Below are 21,574 nucleotides of genomic sequence, written 5' to 3' on the forward strand. Positions count from 1 at the left end.
AAGGGAAAAAAATAATGGCATTTAATTTGACACAAAACCTTATTTAAAGTTGGAAAAAAAAATGTCTCCCATCTTGGTACTTTGTTTTCATAGACTACTTCTAACTTGTTTGCCCAGTTCCCACTATTATTAAAAATATTTTTAATACTGTATTATCAAAGCTCAATGGGATGTTTTTGCATAACCCAGTAACTCAGAATAGAACAAGTATATTTCAAAATGTGATTTTCAGCTTCTAAACTATACAACTATAGCTAATGTCTGTTAATATTTATGTGATTATAGCTAATAGCTTGTTAGCCTAGAAAAATGTAAAAAAAGGCAGAAGTGCTTTGAGTTCCTCTTTAATTTCTTGAGCTTGTCTTCAAAAGGAGAATGTATTGTGTGGGTACCACTCAAAATGACTACTGTTAAGTGCAAGATGTTCTTTGCTTTTGCAGATACTATTTAGAACTTGTTTTAATAACTGCGTAATACTTTTCTGTGACATATAAAAAGATAATATGCATCATGTTTAATGGGAAGGATAAGAACTTCAAAGTGAAGTTTATTAGTCACATTTTTTCTTTTGTACTATAGCTGAACACTTCAGAGTTCCACTCCTGATAAAAGTGAACTATGTAATTTGGATTAACTCTTCCACTACAACTTCAGAACTGGACAAAATACAAAAGACTTCTGTTGAAAGCATCAGAGAGTTACCAATGCAGAGAAGAATTACAGGGCCCAGGAATGGGAGGAGGTAGAAATCAGGGGGGCACTGTTTGCCAGGAGGTAGTTGATAGGCAAGGAACTGAGCAGAGCTTTCAATAGATTCATGAGACTAGAGGGACAAAGATGGAGTTCAGGGCACATGTAGAGAAGGGTCCTGTAAATAAAGATGAACTGGAAGGAGACCAGTCCTGTACAAGTACAAAGCTCAGCTTTTGAATAATTTCAGTCTCTGTTTGGATAAAGCTGATCTGAGATTGTTAGTGACCCTAGTCAGAAGAAAATATAACTTCTCTCTGGAGCAAGAGAACATACATAACTTAAAAATAACTCCATAATTGTTTATATAATTAGTTACACAAAAGACCAGATTAAGTGACCCAAACCAATAGAAACTACTGGTAATGGAAAGAGACCCACAAGCAAGTATGCTAATGTGATATTTACATAGGCACAAGTTGATACAACTATCCATCCTTATTTATCGTCCTCCCTAGGCTTCTTCAGCTAAAACTTAAGGATCAGCTTGTCTTAGCCTAGTAATACACAGGGTAGTATTAGAGTTCAGACTGAATAGTGGCAACTTTGCACCGAACCTATCAATGTCAGTTAATTATTTCTGAAAAACTGTCTCTAAGGTTTTGTGACTGTTAATTAATTCTTAACTACTATTTGGAGTTCCATATGAATTATTAGCAGTTCTTAACCTTTTCTCTATAATGACAAATTTGAAAAAGTTTGAACCCATGTGCAATACAACCATCAGGAAAGTCTTTCATTCTGGGTGGATTCATGGATTAGTCAGCTTGCAGGTTTTGCTCAGTTTCTCTAATTCTATCTCTAATTCCAAAGTTTTCTGCCCCACAGGACCACAAAATACTAACTGATTGACTAGCAGATGAGAGACAATAACCACAGAAAAATCAACAGGTTCATATAACTACAGTCCAAAAAGTTATGATTCTGCAAGCTTGTGACATGGGTGTCAGTTCTGTCTACCAACAATACAAATGAATCAAATTATCCTCCATTTCCTCTGTAGAGAAGACACTCATTTTCCTTAGAGCTTGTTCAAGTGTTCACTACAAGACTTTTAACAAAATAATGTACTGAACAGCTACCTTGTAGGCCTGAACTCGCCAACATGATATACAAAGTAAGAATCCGATGCAATTCTTGCTTAGAAGGAACTGTACAGAAACAAGTGACTGCAACACATTGTTTATGATGATAACATGAGAAATTATATAAATCTATTTTGCATCTAGTATGTTATTTTAGTTTTCTAAATTAAATGAGACTGTAACATAGCAAAATAAAATTGAAATATGATTTGAGGTAAAATATGTTGGTTTGAAGTAGAAGAGAATATTTTATTACAAGTGTACAAATTTGAAAATGTAAGAATCTTTTAGGTTTTCTACAATGCAATGCAAAGTGCAGAAGTATATTTTTATATCCATTTTCACACAAATCACAGATCAAATTAAATCTGCTTCCAAAAATAACCACATACTTATTCAAAACCCGGAAATATAAAAGTTCTAAAACCAGAAGTATTTCTGCAAGTTTGCAGGAAGCTCACCTGGCATACAAACATATCCTGAACTGATATGGGGGCTATGTGTTATTTTTACTTCTTTTATTTAGTATACACACTTATGCATTTCACTGCTATTTTTTAAAAAATAGTATACTGCCCCACATTCTGCTAAGAACTTTTTATCAGTGCTAATATTTTTATTTTGTTCTCATCCAGCTTTTATCCTCTATGCATATATGTGTATACCTTTTGTATGATTTGTATTATACTGCATACACAATTTTGTATTAGGCTTTTTTTTTTTACGTAACTACTCTTAAATATAAACACTTTAATAATGTGAAAAAATATAGAAAGAAGAATAAATATTGGTTCATTATTTCAAATGTGTCAATTATATACAAACACACACGTACAGAATGTTGAGGATGTTGCTAGCTCTTCTAAGGTTTCATTTCAACTGCCAAATGAGAGGAATAATTATTGTTGCTAATACACAGAATGTCATAAAAGTTCACTGACATAATGGAAAGAAAAGGTGATGACGACAATAAAAGAAACTACGTGAAAACCTCAACTATGGTTATAGAACATTATTTAAAATACAGTATATACCATTTTACCTTGCTAAAATTTTAAAAATTTCTAAATACATTTGTCCTTGAGCATTTTAGTTAGGAGACTGGTCTTGAACTAGCTTTGGAAAATCATATACCCACAAACTTACCGAATTCTCTTCTATCCAATGTTATGATTTCAGGATCATCGTCATAAATACCTATTTTGAAAAGTACATAAAATTATGGTTAAAACTTCATCATAAAAATAAATTACCACATGAAAGATGTTACTTATTTTTGTTTCAATCATCAAAAATCATATTGCTATACTAAATCTCCAAGTGGAAGAATATGCAACACACTAAGAGAAAAGCAAAGAGTTATAATACCATTGGTGATACATTTAGAGTATCAAAAGACATCAGTTTCCTGATATGGACTGTCATGGAGTGTGTGTCTGTGTGTGGCAGGGGGTGGGGATTCCCAATAGTCACACAATGTCATCTCCACAGAAAATTTCTGTTATACGTTTTTTAAAAAAAGTTTTTATTTTGAAATAATTATAGACTTGCAGGAAATTGTAAAAACAGTTCAGAGTCCTACTTATCTTTCATCCAGCTTCCCCTAATGGTGACATACTATGTAATTTTAGTACAATACCCAAACCAGGAAATTGGCACTAGTACATTACTGTTAACTAGATTACAGACCTCATTCACTTTCAGACTGCATGTTTTTTTTAATGTGTTATCGTTTAAAAATATTTTGTATTACTAAAAGTCTTATATAATTAGAATAGTTGAAGAGGTAGAAGCAAACTTAAGTAAATATAAATTTTATTTATAATAATAATTAACACCAATGTGAGAAAGTTTCTCATTACTACATAAATTATCTAACTATTAGTGACGGATATATACCAGGGGTTAGTAAATATTTTAGATTTTGTGGGACATATGGTTTCTGTCACAGCTATTCAACTCTGCCCCTGAAGTGTGAAAAATAATACGTAGATAAATGAACAAAACTGTATAAATAATACTTTATTTACAAAAGCAGGTGGCAGGCTGGACTTAGTCTGTGAAATATAGATTGCTGACACCTGTTGTAGACTATTAAGCTATAGTGACTATATCTGAAAATACTATTTTGAAAACTCAATCTTGAGAAAAAAATACTCCAGATATAAAGTGCATATATTTTATTTAGTCTAAGATAAAAGCATACTTCAGTTCTCTGACTGCATTTGAGGCTAATTAAGAGAGATTGTAAATATTATGTGTTACCCTTAAAAGAATCACAAGAGAACTACTGGGTACCGGAATGCTCCCTCTTTGCTTGACACCTGTATTTACTTTCCCCCTCCCTCAATCTCTTTAACTTGTTTACTCTCTCTGCTCTTGTCTCATTTCTCATTCCTGTCAATACCTTCAACCATTATTAATCATTACTAATTAAGAAGAATGGCATTTCTACTGAAGTGACCACTATTAAAGGAAACTTTAGTCTTCCTTGGAAAATATGATGCTCTAAAAATACTGAAAGGCTTCAATATTTAACTTCTAATACAAATATTTTTAAAAATTAAATAACAATCCTTATTTTAAAAGTATTTAGCAAGATTATGACCAAAACACCTTCATATTTATACAGATATCTACATACTACTTGACTTTCCTTTTGAATTCCACTCTCATGTTATATTAAAAAGGTCAATGGGGGGCTTTCCTGGTGGCTCAGTGGTTAAAAATCTGCCTGCCCATGCAGGAGACATGGGATCGAGCCCTGGTCCGGGAAGACCCCACATGCCGCAGAACAACTAAGCCCATGCGCCACAACTACTGAGTCTGCAGTCTAGAGCCTGCGAGCCACAACTACTGAGCCTGTGTGCCACAACTACTGAAGCCCGCGCGCCTAGAGCCCGTGCTCCCAACAAGAGAAGCCACCACAATGAGAAGTCTGCACACCACAACGAAGAGTAGCCCCCACTCGCCGCAACCAGAGAAAAGCCCACGTGCAGCAACAAAGACCCAACGCAGCCAAAAATAAAATAAATTAAAAAAAAGGTCAAGGGGACACATGTTAACTATGTAATAGTTTATACATTAGCTAAGTGGTGAAACAAAATTTTCTAAATTTACTCGAATAAACAATAATTTCATAAGAAATATCATATCATCTTACCAAAATCATAACGATAATAATTCCAGCTTTCATACTGGCCTCCTTGATTATCTGCAAGTCCCTTTTCTCCATATTTGTCATACTTTTTCCGCAGATCTTCATCTTTGAGTACTTCATATGCTCTGTTTATTTTCAAAAACTCACTATGTGCATCTGGGTTATTCTATTAAAAATATTAGATATAATATTTGTTTCAGATACACAATCGATTTAACTTAATCCTGAGATTTCTGTGTGAACAGATACCAAGATAAGGAGTAGTACAATATGAAATGGGTGCTCATGCTTTGAAATAAAAGAGTCAAAAAGTATTTCTAAAGAACTCCAATCTTAAAAAATACGAAAGTAGGGGCTTCCCTGGTGGCACAGCTGTTGAGAGTCCGCTTGCCGATGCAGGGGACACGGGTTCGTGCCCTGGTCCGGGAAGATCCCACATGCCGTGGAGCGCCTGGGCCCGTGAGCCATGGCCACTGAGCCTGCGCGTCCGGAGCCTGTGCTCCGCAGCGGGAGAGGCCACAACAGTGAGAGGCCCTCGTTAAAAAAAAAAAACAAAAAAAAACGAAAGTAATAGAAATGAGAATTGATGCTTCAAAAGGTTGATAGAGGTGGTCATCAAATACAAATCACTACTTCTAAGAGATGCAACAGAAAAAACTGACTAATGAACCCTTGGAAACACTTAATATTGTAAATATTATGTGTTACCCTTAAAACAACCACAAAGAAATTTGTAGGTTATTTTTCTATTTGAGGCAAAACTCAGTACTTTAAGTAAAAAAAAGTTATGTACTCCAATCTATCAGATAATGACATAAGGACTAATATCAGAGTAACAACTCAAAAGTGGATTAATACGTTTCATTTGTTACTGTTTCATAGGATTGTTTTTTGAAGAATGTTTTCATCTAAATAATACTTCGTTGTAAGTGGTCTACCATCTTTCATGTAGAAACTTAAAAGAAATAACATTCTGAAATTTTAAAGAAAAATCTGAAAAAATGAAAACCCTAAACACAATACAATGTAGATCTCAAGAAACGATTACCAATTAACAAGAGTTTTAGAGAAATACTGATTCTATTGCTCAGCTTTATGTAATCAAAATAAAATAATCCTATTTAAAATTCTATCTAGGGACTTCCCTGGTGGCCTAGTGGTTAGGATTCTAGGCTTTCACTGCAGTGGCCGGGGTTCCATCCCTGGTCAGGGACTGAATCCGTGGTGAGGCCAAAAATAAAACATAAAAAATAAATAAAAATAGTAAAAAAAAAAACAAAAAACAAAAAACTGCAGTTACTGAAATTAACAGTAAAAAAAAAATCTATCTAGATATAATTAAATCTTTCTCCTTGATGAGTATCAAATCTCATTAAGAAAAAAATGAATGAGATAAATTATAAAAATACCTTAAGAACTAATACAGTTTTGAAGGATTACATCATAGGATACATAATCAAATATTTATGATTGGAATTAACTGGATTTGGCTGCTCCCAAGTTTTAATTTATAATACTTTCTGACTCTGTTCTTAGACTTGCACATGGGAGAAAAATAAAGTTGAAGCATACTATTATTAGCTATTACTGCCATTTTTAGCAAGACATACCCTCTAAGTTCTAAGGAAATAATTTTTGTTACTGTTCTAAAATACTTGATTTTAAACTACTTTACTAGGAAATCTACTGCTTTGTGATTAACATCTGTAATATAACTTGGAAATTAGTTTTCAAATTAAGAGAGAACTGTATTTTTGGTACTGACATTCCTTTACACTATTCTGAACTTAGAACATTTTGCTTCTTCTGTTTTTAGTACAGAAGTTGAATTATGATTTTTGACGTGATTGTTCTTAAGCATTTTGAGCACTTATTTAAAATAATTTTTAAAATAATTTAAATACATACCAAAACTTACTAAAACACATTAATTAGATATGTTTAAAAAGAAATTTTTACCTACCGGGTTTTTATCAGGATGTAGCTTCAATGCCAATTTCTTGAAAGCCTGTCTTATTTCCCTACTGCTTGCAGTTTTGGATACACCAAGTAAACTGTAAAAATCCTGATCTGTACCCACTAAAATGGCCATATACACTATTAGAAAACAGAGCATGACCCTTTTCAAGTCTCTGAGATAGTCATCTTTATTTAACCAGACTCCCATTGTTTTTCTTGTCCAAGTTCTGACTCAAGTGAACATTAAGATAATGCCACTGGTTCCGGTTGATGTAATACGCAAATCTGAGAACTTCTGTCCACATTACTCCAAAGGTGAAACAGGTATCATGAATTTTTTCCCAAAATGTTAATCTAAAGAGAGAAAATCAGGTAGTTGAAATACATTAGTAAAAAACCAAACACATCATTAACACTATTTACTAAATAACATGGCCAGCAATAAAATCTCCAGTAAATGACAAATCAGGCTCTGTTCTTTGGGGGCCCCCTTCACTGCTTCCGTTATCTAGGTAGCCAGATTCGTGAGATCACTCAAGGTAGCAGATAAAGGTAAAAGGTAGCTAGTGAGGTGGCAGCTACCTAGAACTCTTTACAAACAAACAAGTGCAGCAACTTGCTCTATCAGCACCAGAACACAAGGGGGGAGAATGGGGGGGAAAGCTATTTCCTTCCATCTTCTACCCAGCTTAAGCTTGCCTCTTTTGATGTGCTTCCTTTTTGGTTATTTCTCCACCCCTTTAAGGCTATTCAGTTTTCATTTCAATCAAATTTCACTTGTAGGAAATACCCTTTGGGGGTACTAGAAAGAAGCAACAGATCCTTCTAAAGGGTCTGTATTTTTCATATAAACCATCCAAGAATAGCAGTGAATTTATATTGCTGTAACAACTTACATAGTCGACGTTTTTTCCCCTGAATTTTCTCAGAAGGTGCTTACGTTATACCTAAGTAGTTACTATTTTATAAACTAGAAGACTAATAACTGCAAGTTAAAAGTAATTTTACTGCAAAGTTTACATTTGGCATTAATAAAAATAGAAAAAGAAACAAAAGGAGAAAAGCAATCAGTTATTTAGACATGCTCACCTGTGTAGGGTAAAAATAAAATCAGATCACATGTAAACTTGTATACTTTATCAATAGTTCCAAACATGTCATAATGCTTCGAAAAATCTAACCTTCCTAGCATCCTCAGTTCCTCCTTTCTTCATTTAATCTTAAATGCCTATTTAAAATTTTTTTTCCTTACCTGTGAATGGCTTTGGTTCATTTCTAATCCTTTTCACGTCACCAGAAAACCCTTTGTAAAATAGAGTGATGGAGATTAATAAACATCCAGACTAAAAAAAAACGTTTAGAATAGAGAATATATTCTCAAACACCACTTTCAGACAAGCGATGTTTGTTCCCTGCCTAGCGGTGGTTCTCAGACGGCGTGGGCGTGCCTGACGCTGTGCGCCGAGCTGCGGGGACAGGTGGAAGCTGCAGGTAAATGCAACACTAACTCCTCGCTGCCACCACTCCAGGATGGGTTGCGGGGAGAGGGGAAAGATGGAGACACTGGGTGAAAGAGACTGTCAAGTGCTGCTGGTGTGTGAAATCTCAGGTTGGATTAGGGAGAAAGGAACCTGGATAACTGAAGGTAAAGTGAGAAATTGGAGCAAAAAGTGGGGAACTGCTGGGTGGAGGAATGGCGGTGTAGGTAAAAACGAAGAAGACTGGAAGCCAGAACACAATAAAACAGCCTCGAGAGCGAAAAGGAGGGGAGATTCCGGTGCACAGGCATTTAGCCCCTCCCTTCCCGGAGGGCCCAGGCCGCCGCCAGCTCCAGCAGAGCCCCGTTCCCCCGCCCATGCCCACCTCGGTGCTGCGAGGTCGTCTCCTGCAGCTACTTCCCCATCCTCAATCCCTGGCGGCGGACCCCACTAGGCCAAACACAAGCTGTGCGTGCGGTAAGGAAGCACGCACTTCTGACCGCTAGCCCGCAGGGCCCGAGATGTGGTAGGAGCAGCCAGCCGCACCGGCAGCGACGAGCGGCCGGCTCGGCTCCTCGCGCGGCCGTCTCCTAGGCGAGGCGGGGCGGGGCCTGGCGCGGGGCATTGTGGGAAAGGCGTGGAGGACGCTGCTGGGGAGGACTTGCCTCAGGATCTGCGGGCGCAGTGGGGTGGGGAGGGCGGTGTAGGTTTAGGTTGACGTGGCCGTTTGCGCGGAATCCGGCTCCGGCTCCGGCTCCGGCTTCGGCTTCAATCCGGAGCCGAAGAACACGCAATACCCACAAAGCCCGCGCCGCCGTACCATCGCGGCTGGCTCACGCTGCGGACAGGAAGCTGGACGATATAGTCCGCCCCTTTCTGCTCCCGTTGCTGTGGTGACGGGACCAATTTCCCTCCCCCCCCTCGGAGGGCGGGTTTAGGCATGCAATTTCCCTCTGACCCTGTTCTTCTTAAAGGGAAAGGCACAGCTGTAGAGGATTTTTCTGGTCGTTGGGTGGTTGGGGCAGAAAGGGGAATTTAACTTAAGTGACATTGATAGCAGTGTCGGTCTAGAGGGCTGAAGAGGCAGTAGGAAATTTGGAAGAAATAAAAATATTTATGTGTGTGTGGGTGACAAACCTTTGAGCATTCTACAGTATTGCCTGACTTCCTAGTCATCCAAGCTGGAAACTGGAGAGTTATCCATACTCCTCTCTCCCACATTTACATCTAAATGATGTGGTATAGAAACTGCATTTTTGATCTGCAGAAATGTAACTAGAACAATGGAAGTAGCTGCATTTGCAACCATCAAAAGAGAAAACATCCTGATGAAGACGATGCTGGCTTATGACATCAACCCTAATATAAGTTGTAATTGGTAACAATTTCATGTGTAGTAAATCAAATGTCAGCTTGTTAAAAAATGATGACCACGTAGGATCCATAGCTAAACTAATATATTGCACGAAAGAAGAGAAAGTAGTCAGAGCAAAGGCAGAAATATTAGAAGCAGCCTAATGTAATAGTAGCTAATAAGTGCCAGGAACTGGTCTAAGCACACATGTAATTCAGTCCTCCAAGTAATCATATGACAGGGACTATTAATATATCCATTTCACAGTTGAGGAAACCAAGGTAAATATACGATAGAGCTGAGATTCACACCTGAGCAGCCTGGCTCCAGAGACTGTAATGTTAATCATTATGTCACCCTGTGAGCCACGAAAATCTTCAGAGTAAATTGAAGAGCAAAAAAGAAAACTGGAGAATCAAGCAGGGGCCAAGATTACAGTGGGTTTTATGCCATGATGAAGACATAGACTACCTTTTAGGTAATCAAAGCTTAAAGCTTTTAAGTAAGGGACTGAGATTGTATTTTAGATCATTCTGGTAGCTATTGGAGAGTGAATACAAAGGGACCATGACTGGAGAAAGGGAGAGCAGTTAGGAGAATGTTACAGAAAGAGTAAATTTGGCAAGAAAAGGTGATTAGTTGGTTGTGGGAGATAAAAGAGAGAAAGGAGCTAGGGTTAACTTCTGGTTTAGGTGGCTGAGTACCACTCACGGAATGAAGATCTGTTTAGGGAGAAGATAAAGGATTCTGATTTGGATATATCTATTTCAAGTTCCCTAGATTATATCCAAATAAAGATACACAGCAGGGTCATACTGCTCGCTGCATGACAGGCCAATAAATCAAGAGACCAGTTTTGGGGGCAAGGAAGAGCAACTTTATTCAGAAAGGCAGCAGACCAAGAACATTGCAGACTTGTGTCCCAAAAAACCATCTTGCCTGAGTTAGAATTCAGCCTTCTTTTATACTAAAAGGGGAGGGAGTAAAGTCAAACATTTCCTGGTTCTGGTCAACCTCCAGAGGGGATGTGTTAATTTCTTCCTTGCAGTCATTCACAGGTGGGCCTGGTCAGGATGTTTCCTGTGAGCTCTACAAAGGTATTTTACCTTAATGCTCATTACCTGGGAGGCAGGGTCCTCCCAGAGATGGGCATTATGTGTAATTTAAGCTTATAGGCAACATCCCTTTAGTGATTAACTTGTAATAGAATACAATGGTTCTTCCCTATTACATAACCATCAGGGAAATGCAAATCAAAGCCACAATGAGACAACACCTCACACCTGTTAGAATGACTATTGTTATAAAGATAAGAGATAACAAATGCTGGAGTGGACATGGAGAAAAAGGAACCCTTGTGCACTGTTCGCGGGACTCTAGATTGGTATAGCCACTATGGAAACCAGTACCAAGGTTCCTCAAAAAGCTAAAAATAGAACTACCATGCGATCCAGCAATTCTGCTTCTGGGTATTTATCAGAATAAGATGAAAACACTAATTAGAAATGACATATGCATCAATATGTTCGCTGCAACATTATTTACAATAGCTAAGATATGGAAAGAGCCTAAATGTCCACTGAAGGATGAATAGATAAGAAAATTATGTATATACAGTGGAATATTATTCAGCCATAAAAAAGAATGAAATATTGCCATTTGAGACAACATGAACCGTCTTTGAGGGCATTATGCTAAGAGTAATAAGTTGGCGGAGAAAGACAAATACTGTATGATCTCACTTACATGTGCATTCTAAAAAAAACCCCAAAACAAAAAACCAAGCTCTGCATAGATACAGAGTACAGATTGGTGGTTGCCTGAGGCTGGGGGTAGGAGGGTTGGTGAAATGCGGGAAGGAGTCAAAAGGTGCAAACCTCCAGTTATAAAATAAATAAGTCCTGAAGATGTAATGTACAGCAGGGTGACTATAGTGAATAATACTGTATTGGGTATTTGATTGCTAGAAGAGTAGATCTTAAAAGTTCTTATCACAAGAATAAACTTCTGTAAAATTCTTATTGTGGCAATCATTTCACAATATATAGAAATATCAAATCATTATGTTGTACACCTGAAACTAATATAATGCTGCCAGTGAATTCTACCTTAATTTTAATAAAAAGAATGTAAGCTCCACAAAGACAAGAATTTTTGTTTGCTTTAGTTACTGTCAGTTATGCCAGTTCTTCTTGGCATATGGTAGGTACTAAATACATTTTTTTGGAATAAAACAAGTTAATTTGAGAAGTGATCTGAAAAAGAAGAGCTCATCAAGGAGTCAAAAATGAGATGATTAGATATATTCAAAAACAACTGAACATGAAGGAAGTTAATGAGAATGATTCAGGTAAGATACTGACTAAAACTTGTTAATTGGGTCTGGCAGTTAGGTTATAGCCATCACAGAAAGCACAAATTTAGTGGGTGGTAGGGGTGGAAGCCAGATTGCAGTGGACTGGAGATTGGATGAGAGCTGAGGAAATGGAAATTGTAAGTCAATAAGAATCTACTGAAAGTTTGGATGAAGAGAGGGGCAGGTAAACTTACTGCAATTCAAGGAGGATGTGGATTCAAGAGAGGAAATGCTTTAGGCTTGAAAAGACTTGAACAAGTTTAAAAGCTGGTTAGGAGCCAAAAAAGAGAGGGAGGCTGCAGATATAGGAGAGAGTCAAGGGCCCAAGTGAATGGACTGATCATAAACAGTTCATTTATTCATTAACATTGTTTATTGTCCTCTGGGCTAGGTCCTTGGGGTAAAGTGGTGAGCAAAGTTATAACTCTGCCCCAAAGAAGTAGGATAATGGAGGACACATTAATCTTTTATTCAAGCAAGTCTATAATTATGCAGGGAAAATATATAGTGCTGTGAGGGTAAATAACGGAGAACTGACCTTTGGGGAGCAAAGTGTTTGAAAAGGTATTACCAAAATAAATGAAATAAAATAAAAAATAAATTTAATGTATATGGGCAAGGAATTAGAGAACGTTTTAGGCAAAGGGAAGAGCAAGTGCATGGTCTTTGTACTTGAATAGTCCATGGGTTGATTGAGGATCAAAAAGAACAGAATGCAGTGAGCCTAAAGGAGAGAGAGAGTCAGCAGGATGACCCTGGTAAAGTACACAGGGACAAGATCATGCAAAGTCTTGTAGTTCATTTTAGGGATTCTTGTCTCTTTTCCTAAGAGCAATAAAAAGTCACAGCCAGTTTTAGACAGTGGAATATCATCATCATCATTGTTATTGTTATGATTTTACTTTAAAAAATTTGGGAACAATCTCAATGTTACAAAAAATTTCAAATTTTCTTTGTTTTCCTCAACCATTTGAGAGTAAGTTGCTGACATGTTTTCCCATTGTTTCCCAAAACTATGGTGTGGATTTTTTACAGACAAAGACATTCTCCTATATACCCACAACACAATCATCAGAGAATTAACACTGATACATTATTACCATCTAATCTACTATCTAATCCTCATATCCCTTGTAGGCTTTGCAATTTGTCTCAATTATGTCCTTGTAGGATCCAGCGCAGAACGACGTGTTTCATTTAGTTGTCATAACTCCTTAGCTCCTTCAGTTAGAAACAGTTCTTCAGTTTTTCCTTGACTTTCAATATCTTGATACTTGTAAAGAGTACAGGCCAGTTATTATTATTTTTTTTTTTGCGTTACATGGGCCTCTCACTGTTGTGGCCTCTCCCGTTGCGGAGCACAGGCTCCGGACGCGCAGGCTCAGCGGCCACGGCTCACGGGCCCAGCCGCTCCGCGGCATGTGGGATCTTCCGGGACCGGGGCACGAACCCGTGTCCCCTGCATCGGCAGGCGGACTCTCAACCACTGCGCCACCAGGGAAGCCCCAGGCCAGTTATTTTATAGATGTCTCCCTTTTTTGGTTTGTCTGATGTTTCCTCATGATCAGACTTAGGTTATGCATCTTTGTCGGGAATCTAGTAGAAGTGGCATTATGTTGTTTTCATTGCATATTATGATGTGGTCCCAAATCTTGATTTGTCCCATTATTGGTAGTGTTAAATTGGATCGTTTGATTAAAGAGGTTTCTGTGAGGCCTTTCCACTGTAAAGTTACATTTTTTCTCTTTGTAATTAAGAAGTGCTTTGTGGGGAGATACTTCAAAACCCTATGAATATCCTGTCGCTCCTCAAACTTTCAATTTATTCGTTAATTTATGTTATTATGGATTCATGGATTCCTATTTTGTTTAAAGGGTTAAAATCCATTATTATCATTTATTTAGATGCCCAAGTTGTTCTAGATTTGACTATTTGGAATTCTTTCAAGCTGACTTTCATGTTTCTTTGACAGTCCCCATCATTTTTTGAATATGTTTCTTTTAGAGCACAGTAAGACATTCTACACTCATCCAGCATTTTTCCTGCCTCAGCCCTGATACCAGCCATTTCTACAAGAAGTCCTGATTCTTTCAGAGAATGGTATTTAGATAGCAAGATCTTGGTGCTAACCATGCTCCATGCTTTTGGAATGCTGTTACTCCCAATTCTTACCAGTGGACAGAGGTTGGGAATACATATATGTATAGATACACACACACACACACATACACACACTTACACACATACACATGTTCACATTTACATATATATAAAACTATGAGGTCCCACCAGTACCTCCAATTCCAATATAATGCCATTTCATTTCGTTCATTCTATTTTCCTCCTTTCCCTGAAAATAAGAAAACTGATTCCCATTATCCTTGATACATATGTACTTAATGTTCAATTCCCCCTATGTAACCAATCTCCCATTGCTGATGCTAGCCCTTCCGCTGTGCAGTTGCCCTCTTCATCCCACTTGGTTTCTCACATTTTATACTGGGTCACTCTCCTGAGCAGATGCTCCACCCACTTCATGCAGGTTCCAACCTACGCCAGGCTGCACTCCCACAGGGACACCCAGAAATGGTTGCAATATGCACTCACTTGCTCCCTCATCTCTTTTCCTTCTCCCAGTATGGACACTCTCCTCACCTTGGTTGGGCTCTAACTCGTGCCAAACCCACCTAATGGCTCTTGGTCTGAACTATTCAGGATGGGGAAGGGCCAGGATTATTTTTTAATAATCATTTTAGCTATAGTTTGAAGAATTTATAGTAAGAGGGCAATAGTAAATATAGGAAAACTGGCTAGGAGACTATGGCCTAGGTGTTAGGGGATAATGTCTTGAACTAGGGTACAGTTAGTTCAGATGTAGAAAAATGAACAGATTCAAGAAAAAAGTGGGAGGTAATATACATAGGATTTGGTGATGAATTGGTCATGGCGGGGAAGAGAAAGATATCTGAAGACAGATCTCTACTTCAGATAATTAATGTCCACTTGCTTCAGAGAAACCGAAGCCTTGCCAGCTTCAGTACAATAAATTAAAACTTGATAAAATAGCTCCATCATATATGCATGAGATATGTTATAACGAGGGGACTGTTTTGTTTCATTTTATTTATTTATTTATTTATTTATGCTGTGTTGGGTCTTTGTTTCTGTGCAAGGGCTTTCTCTAGTTGTGGCAAGCGGGGGCCACTCTTCATCGCGGTGCGCGGGCCTCTCACTATCGTGGCCTCTGTTGTTGCGGAGCACAGGCTCCAGATGCGCAGGCTCAGTAGCTGTGGCTCACAGGCCTAGCTGCTCTGTGGCATGTGGGATCCTCCCAGACCAGGGCTCGAACCCGTGTCCCCTGCATTAGCAGGCAGATTCTCAACCACTGCGCCACCCGGGAAGCCCTTGTTTCATTTTTAGTTCCATCTGGGGAATTGCTATTTATCTTTTAAGATCCAGTTCACGTTTCTTCTAAAAGTTATTTTTCTGTGAGCCATTCAAGCATGTTTGATCACTCCATCCTTTATTATTCCATTTATCACACCATATTGTAATTACATTTCATTGGTTGGTCTAACGAATTCTTTGAGATCAGGAATCAGATATTATTTACTTTTTTTCTCACTGCCTAGCTAGAACAGTTCTTGGCACTTATTCAATACATGCATTACAATGGAATGAAGAATCAATATTTATTATGTGCGAAGAGGAAAGAATAGCCCTTTGTCTCTAAAGTCATCAATGTCTGTCCTGGGAGGAGAGGCATGAAGAACATACATTCACATGTAGAAAAATAGTAAATGTTGAATGAGTGATATAAACAATGTATTCCAGAGGGACTCAGTTTTGGGCTCAAGTGTACAGAGTAGAACGAGAGGACAGTATAGGTGTTTCTAAATTTTAAAAAATTCTTTAATAAATTTGGAATTTTAGAACCAGGTAGAATCTTTGAGGTTGTAAAGTTTACTTCTTAAATTCATAGGGGAGGAAATGGAGGCCCAGGAATGTTGATGAGTGACTTGCCTAAAGACTCAGATGAGTCAAAATACTCATTACTCAAACGTAAATGAATGTAATGGGACTACTACCTGTGTTTTTTGATTTCTTAGCCAGTATGAAATGATAATCATAATCATAATAACTGAAACTTAATATACATTATATGTCCCAGGCACTATATCAAGCACTTTACTTACATTAACACATTCAATTGTCATAACAACTCTATGAGGTAAGTGCAATCATTATGTCAGTTTTACAGATGAGGAAACTGAGGCTAAGAGAGGTTAAGCTACTTGCCCACTGTTGCACAGTTGGTAAGTGGTAGAAGCTGGATTCCAACCTGGGCAGTCCTGATCTGGAGTCCATAATTAGTTAATTAACTGAAGTATTTTTGATAGCTTTTATTTAATAAGGTGTTATTTTCATAGTTTTTTTTTTCATAATAACCTATCACAAGTGCTTGACTTTGGGAGTAAATTGTAATAGTCTATTAGATCAGACCTTATTTGTAAAGACAAATTGGTTGATGTCTTAAAATCACCTACAGCCCCTACTGATAGAATTGACATTCATTATGTGTGTTAAATTCAGCTGAATTTTCAGTTGCTTATATTTCTATGATAATTATAATTTCACATTTTAATCTCCAATAAACAGGTCTCCTTTTACCTACAACTGACCTTTCTTTTAAGCTTATTTTATTTTATGCTTATTTCCCTATATCCCAATTTTTTGACACTACAGTTTTTAGTGTTAAAAAAGTTATGTAGTAATTAAATACTTAAACAAAAAAGTCACAATAAAGCATACATAAAATGTATAACATATAAATATACATATGTATATATACACATATCTGTATATATATTTTGTATACATTGGCTTTTCTTGGAACTAATTCCTAAATAAATAATTGGTAAGTTGAATTGAAAGCAAACAAAAAGCAAATATAGGTTGACAGTCCTAATGAAATATTTTTTCTTTCTATTTTACTCAATTAAAATATGGGGGTAGAATTCCCTGGCAGCCCAGTGGTTAGGACTCAGCACTTTCACTGGAGTGGCTAGGGTTTTCAATCCCTGGTCAAGGAACTAAGATCCCACAAGCCACGTGGCATGGCCAAAAACAAAAAAAAAAGAAAAGAAAAAGGGGGACCAGGAGATTGGAATATAAACTGATAAAATGTGCTTGACAGTCTACCACATCCCAAATCTTTAAAGATGATAGAGATGTTTATTTAAAAATGTCCAAATCATTGCTGCAGAAAAACAAATGCCCTCGATGGACCAGAAATTTTGAGGGATCCCTGAAATGTGGAAGACAGGAGGTGTTGAGTTAACAGAAGAAATCACTGAGCAAAGCCCAAAGGAGAAGAATGCTGCAAAATGTGAGAATGGCTCTGGATGTTATTAAGAAGAGGATGACACGGGAATGAAAGGACATGGAGATGTTGGTTGGTTGAAGCACTGAATTTAGGGTAGCTATGCAGGTGAGCCCCTGTATTGGGCATACTCAAGGCCATCCCCAAGTTTTATGATTCACTAGAATGACCCATCTGACTGAGAATGTAATTGCACTCATGGCTAAGATTTACTATAGGGAAAGAATACAAAGCAGAAACAGTAAAGGGGAAAAATGCATGAGCAGAGTCTGGAGGAAACCAGGTGACTTCCAAGAGTCCTCTCCCAGTAGGGTTCACGGGATGCACACTTCCAGCAACGAGTTGTGACAACACATGCAAAGGGTTGTGTACAAGGGAAGCTCATTAGAGACTCAGTGCCTAAGGTTTTTATTGGCAACTGGGCAGGTAGGCATCCTCTGCTCAGTAGGCACCAAAATTGTAGACCAACCATCAGAAGGAAAGTAAATGTTCAGCACAAACGACATTGTTTTAGAGTTTAGGTACAGTGAGTCATTTTTATCATTTAAGGAAAGTTTTGTACCAGGAAACTGTTTACCAGCCAAGTTCCCAGACCCCAGACAAAGACCAGCTTCCCAGCAAGACTTTCCAAGGAGAGCAGTCTCAGGTTTGCTATGTTAACTCTTTTTTGCAGCCTCTTCTAATCACTCTCTTCCAACCAATCAAGCAGTACACTGTGGAGGCATCTGCTGCCAGACAGGTACAGTGAGGGCATGAGATTTTTCAAGGTGTCAGGGAAAGGTCCTGGTTTGCTAGGAGGGAGGAGAAGAAGACATACTCAGAAAATTAGTGAACGTCACATTCCTCTCAGCAGCACATTTTCCCTTCCTTCATGAACACAAAGGAGATCCTATCGTACATGGGAATAGCATATACATATAAGCTATCAAGAAGAGTTGTAAAAACAAAGATAGCATAACTAAGAATCACCAAAATTTCAAGATCAACTCAACAAAGAAGGCACAAAACTAAGAAAAAAACCCAAAACAAATAAAAATACAACTAACAAAAGATGGGGGACTTCCCTGGTGGTACAATGGTTAAGAATCCACCTGCCAATGCAGGGGACACAGGTTCAAGCCCTGGTCCAGGAATATCCCACATGCTGCGGAGCAACTAAGCCCGTGCACCACAACTACTGAGCCTGAGCTCTAGAGCCTGCAAGCCACAACAACTGAGCCTGCGTGCCACAACTACTGAAGACCTTGCACCTAGAGCCCATGGTCCACAACAAGAGAAGCCACCCCAGTGAGAAGCCCATGCACCACAACCAAGAGTAGCCTCCACTCGCTGCAACTAGAGAAAGCCCATGTGCAGCAACAAAGACCCAACGCAGCCATAAATTAATTAATTAATTAATTATTTTTAAAAAGTGGAGTTAATAGTGCACACAAAGTGGGCTATGTGCATCCCAGGAGGAACACAGGTGATCTTTTGGGGGTAGGAGCAGGGAGGAAATTTTTCAACTATTTTTACCAAAAAATAATTATAACAAATTCAACTTTACTTATGTTACTAGAATGTCAGCTACATGGAATATTGTCTGCTTTGCCTATGATATTCTAGAGGTATCTGTTAAAGAGTAGATTTTAGTATTTGTTGAAGGAATAGATGAATAAATTTAATATGTGAATTAAGAACAGCAATGTTGGGACTTCTCTGGTGGCACAGTGCTTAAGAATGCTCCTGCCAATGCAGGCGACACGGGTTTGAGCCCTGGTCCAGGAAGGTCCCACGTGCCGTGGAGCAACTAAGCCCGTGTGCCACAACTACTGAGCCTGCGGTCTAGAACCCGTGAGCCACAACTACTGAAGCCTGTGCACCTAGAGCCTGTGCTCCGCAACAAGAGAAGCCACTGCAATGAGAAGCCCACACACCGCAACAAAAAGTAGCCCCCGCTCGCCGCAACTAGAGAAAGCCCGCGCGCAGCAACGAGGGCCCAACACAGCCAAAAATAAATAAATTAAAAACAAAAAAAGAACAGCAATGTTATAGAATTTGTAAAGAAATATACTGATAAAAGTACAACCCTCATCCTCTTGTCTGCCCTGTCCCCCTCAAAAAAAAAACAAAAAACTTGGAGACCAGGACAGGTTGTTATAACAAAGAAGCAAATTCAGTGCAAATGCAAATGAAAAGTATAATCATTAAAATAAAAATCTCAAAGATGGACCGAGTAGAGGGATGTTTACAGAAAACCAGCAAGCTAGAAGATCAAATGAGGAATTCTCTAGGAATGTAGGACACAAAGATGGATCCATTGATTTGAGAAGTTGGGAACTCTTACAGAGATTCCAAGAAGAGATGAGAGAGCAAATGCAATGTAAGAAATTTCAGACATATTTCCTACAGTAGGAGACTCAACTTTTCAGATTAATAGGACACACTGTGCTGAACAGGATGAATGAAAAACATATTTTTTGATAAAACCAGAACCTCAAAGGAAGGAACAAAATGATAAATGCTTCCAAAGAAAAAAAGCATATATGATATTCAGATTAAAGGCAAACTAAATACAAGAAGGCATTTTTCCTCAAAGTTCTGAGAGAAATGATTCTGAACTTTATTTTATGATGCTATTATAAATTTTATAATTTATATTTTTCAGTATTTTTTCTTCATTGTGAGTATACAGTAACACAATTATTTTTACTTATATCCTGCAACATCATTAAATTGACTATGGTAGGTTTTTTTGTAGGTTACACTGGATTTTCTTTGAAAAATATGTTGTGTATGAATTAAGGCAATTTTATTTCTTCTTTCCAACCAATGCTTTTTATGCCTTTTTCTTGCTTTATTGTAGTGACTAGAACCTCAGTACAATGCTGAGTAGAAGTGTTGAACAGATTGTTTTTAATCTTAGGGGGAAAGCATTCAGTGTTTCACCATTAGGTAAGATGTTAGCTATATTTTTTTTGGTAGACGACTTTTACCAAGTTAAGAAAATTCTGTTCTCTTCTTAGCTTGCTGAGAGGCTTTATTAGGAATGGATGTTGAATTTTCTCAAGTGAATTGTTTATATTTATTGAGATGATCATGTTTGGGTTTTTTTCTCCCTAGTTTGTTAATATAGTGAATTAAGTTGATTGATTTTTGAATGCTAAACTGTCCTTGCATTCCTTGGATAAATTCACTTGGTCATCATACAGTTCCTCTTAATATATTGTTGGATTTGATTTTCTGAAATTTGTTTAGGATTTTCGCTTCTCTTTCATGAGGGATATTGGTTTGCAGTTTTCTGTTCTCATAATGTCTTAGTTTGGTTTTGGCATCAGTGTAATGCTGGGCTCATAGAATGAGCTGGGATGTATTCACTCCTTTTCAATTTTCTGGAAGAGTTTGTGTAGAATTGGTATTACTTCTTCCTTGAGTATTTGGTACAATTCACCAAAGAAGCTATCTGAGTCTAGGATTTTATTTGCGGGACGGTTTTTAACTTTGAATTCAATTTAAAAAAACATACAGAGCTATTAAGTTTATTTCTTTTTGTTTAGCTTTTTATTTAAAAATCATGGCACATTCACGGAAGTTAAAAAAGAAAATACATAGATGCCCTGTGAAGCCTTCATTCAATTTTCCCCAATGGTTATATTTTATGTAATTATAGTACAATATCAAGACAAGTAAATTGACATTGATACAATGTTTGCATAGTTTAGTGCCATTGGTGTCACTCAAGATACAGAACTATTCCATCACCACACAGAGGTCTCCTTTATGCTACCCATTTAGTCACGAGATTACCCCCCCACGTCATATCACCTCTAACCCCTGACAACCATATTTCCATCTTTATAATTTTGCCATTTTGAGATTTGATTTTCACTCAGCCTAAAACCCTTGAGATTCATTCAAGTTGTTGCAGGTGTTAATAGTTTGTTCCATTAGTTTTATTTCTGAACAGTATTCCATGGTACGTTTAACCATTCATCTATTGTAGAACGTTTTGGTTGTTTCCAGTTTTGGACCTTTGCAAATGAGGTGCCATGATTATTTGTGTGTAGTTT

General features: G+C 37.7%; 1 protein-coding gene across 1 annotated transcript in view; it reads right to left on the reverse strand.

Annotated features, from left to right (window-relative positions):
- DNAJC10 (DnaJ heat shock protein family (Hsp40) member C10) overlaps positions 1-9,011 on the reverse strand; it is a 60,171-nt gene extending 51,160 nt beyond the window's left edge. The window contains exons 1-5 of the mRNA XM_029225466.1: positions 8,818-9,011; positions 8,207-8,257; positions 6,959-7,308; positions 4,999-5,161; positions 2,982-3,032 (exon numbers count right to left, since the gene is read on the reverse strand). Of these exons, the coding sequence (XP_029081299.1) occupies positions 2,982-3,032; positions 4,999-5,161; positions 6,959-7,162 (418 nt within the window). The 5' untranslated portion in view covers positions 7,163-7,308; positions 8,207-8,257; positions 8,818-9,011. The remainder of the gene's footprint in view (positions 1-2,981; positions 3,033-4,998; positions 5,162-6,958; positions 7,309-8,206; positions 8,258-8,817) is intronic.
- Positions 9,012-21,574: the final 12,563 nt, after the last annotated feature.

The sequence above is a fragment of the Monodon monoceros genome, unplaced genomic scaffold, assembly GCF_005190385.1.
Source record: "Monodon monoceros isolate NGI ecotype Baffin Bay Population unplaced genomic scaffold, NGI_Narwhal_1 Super_Scaffold_16, whole genome shotgun sequence".
NCBI classification, from domain to species: domain Eukaryota; kingdom Metazoa; phylum Chordata; class Mammalia; order Artiodactyla; family Monodontidae; genus Monodon; species Monodon monoceros.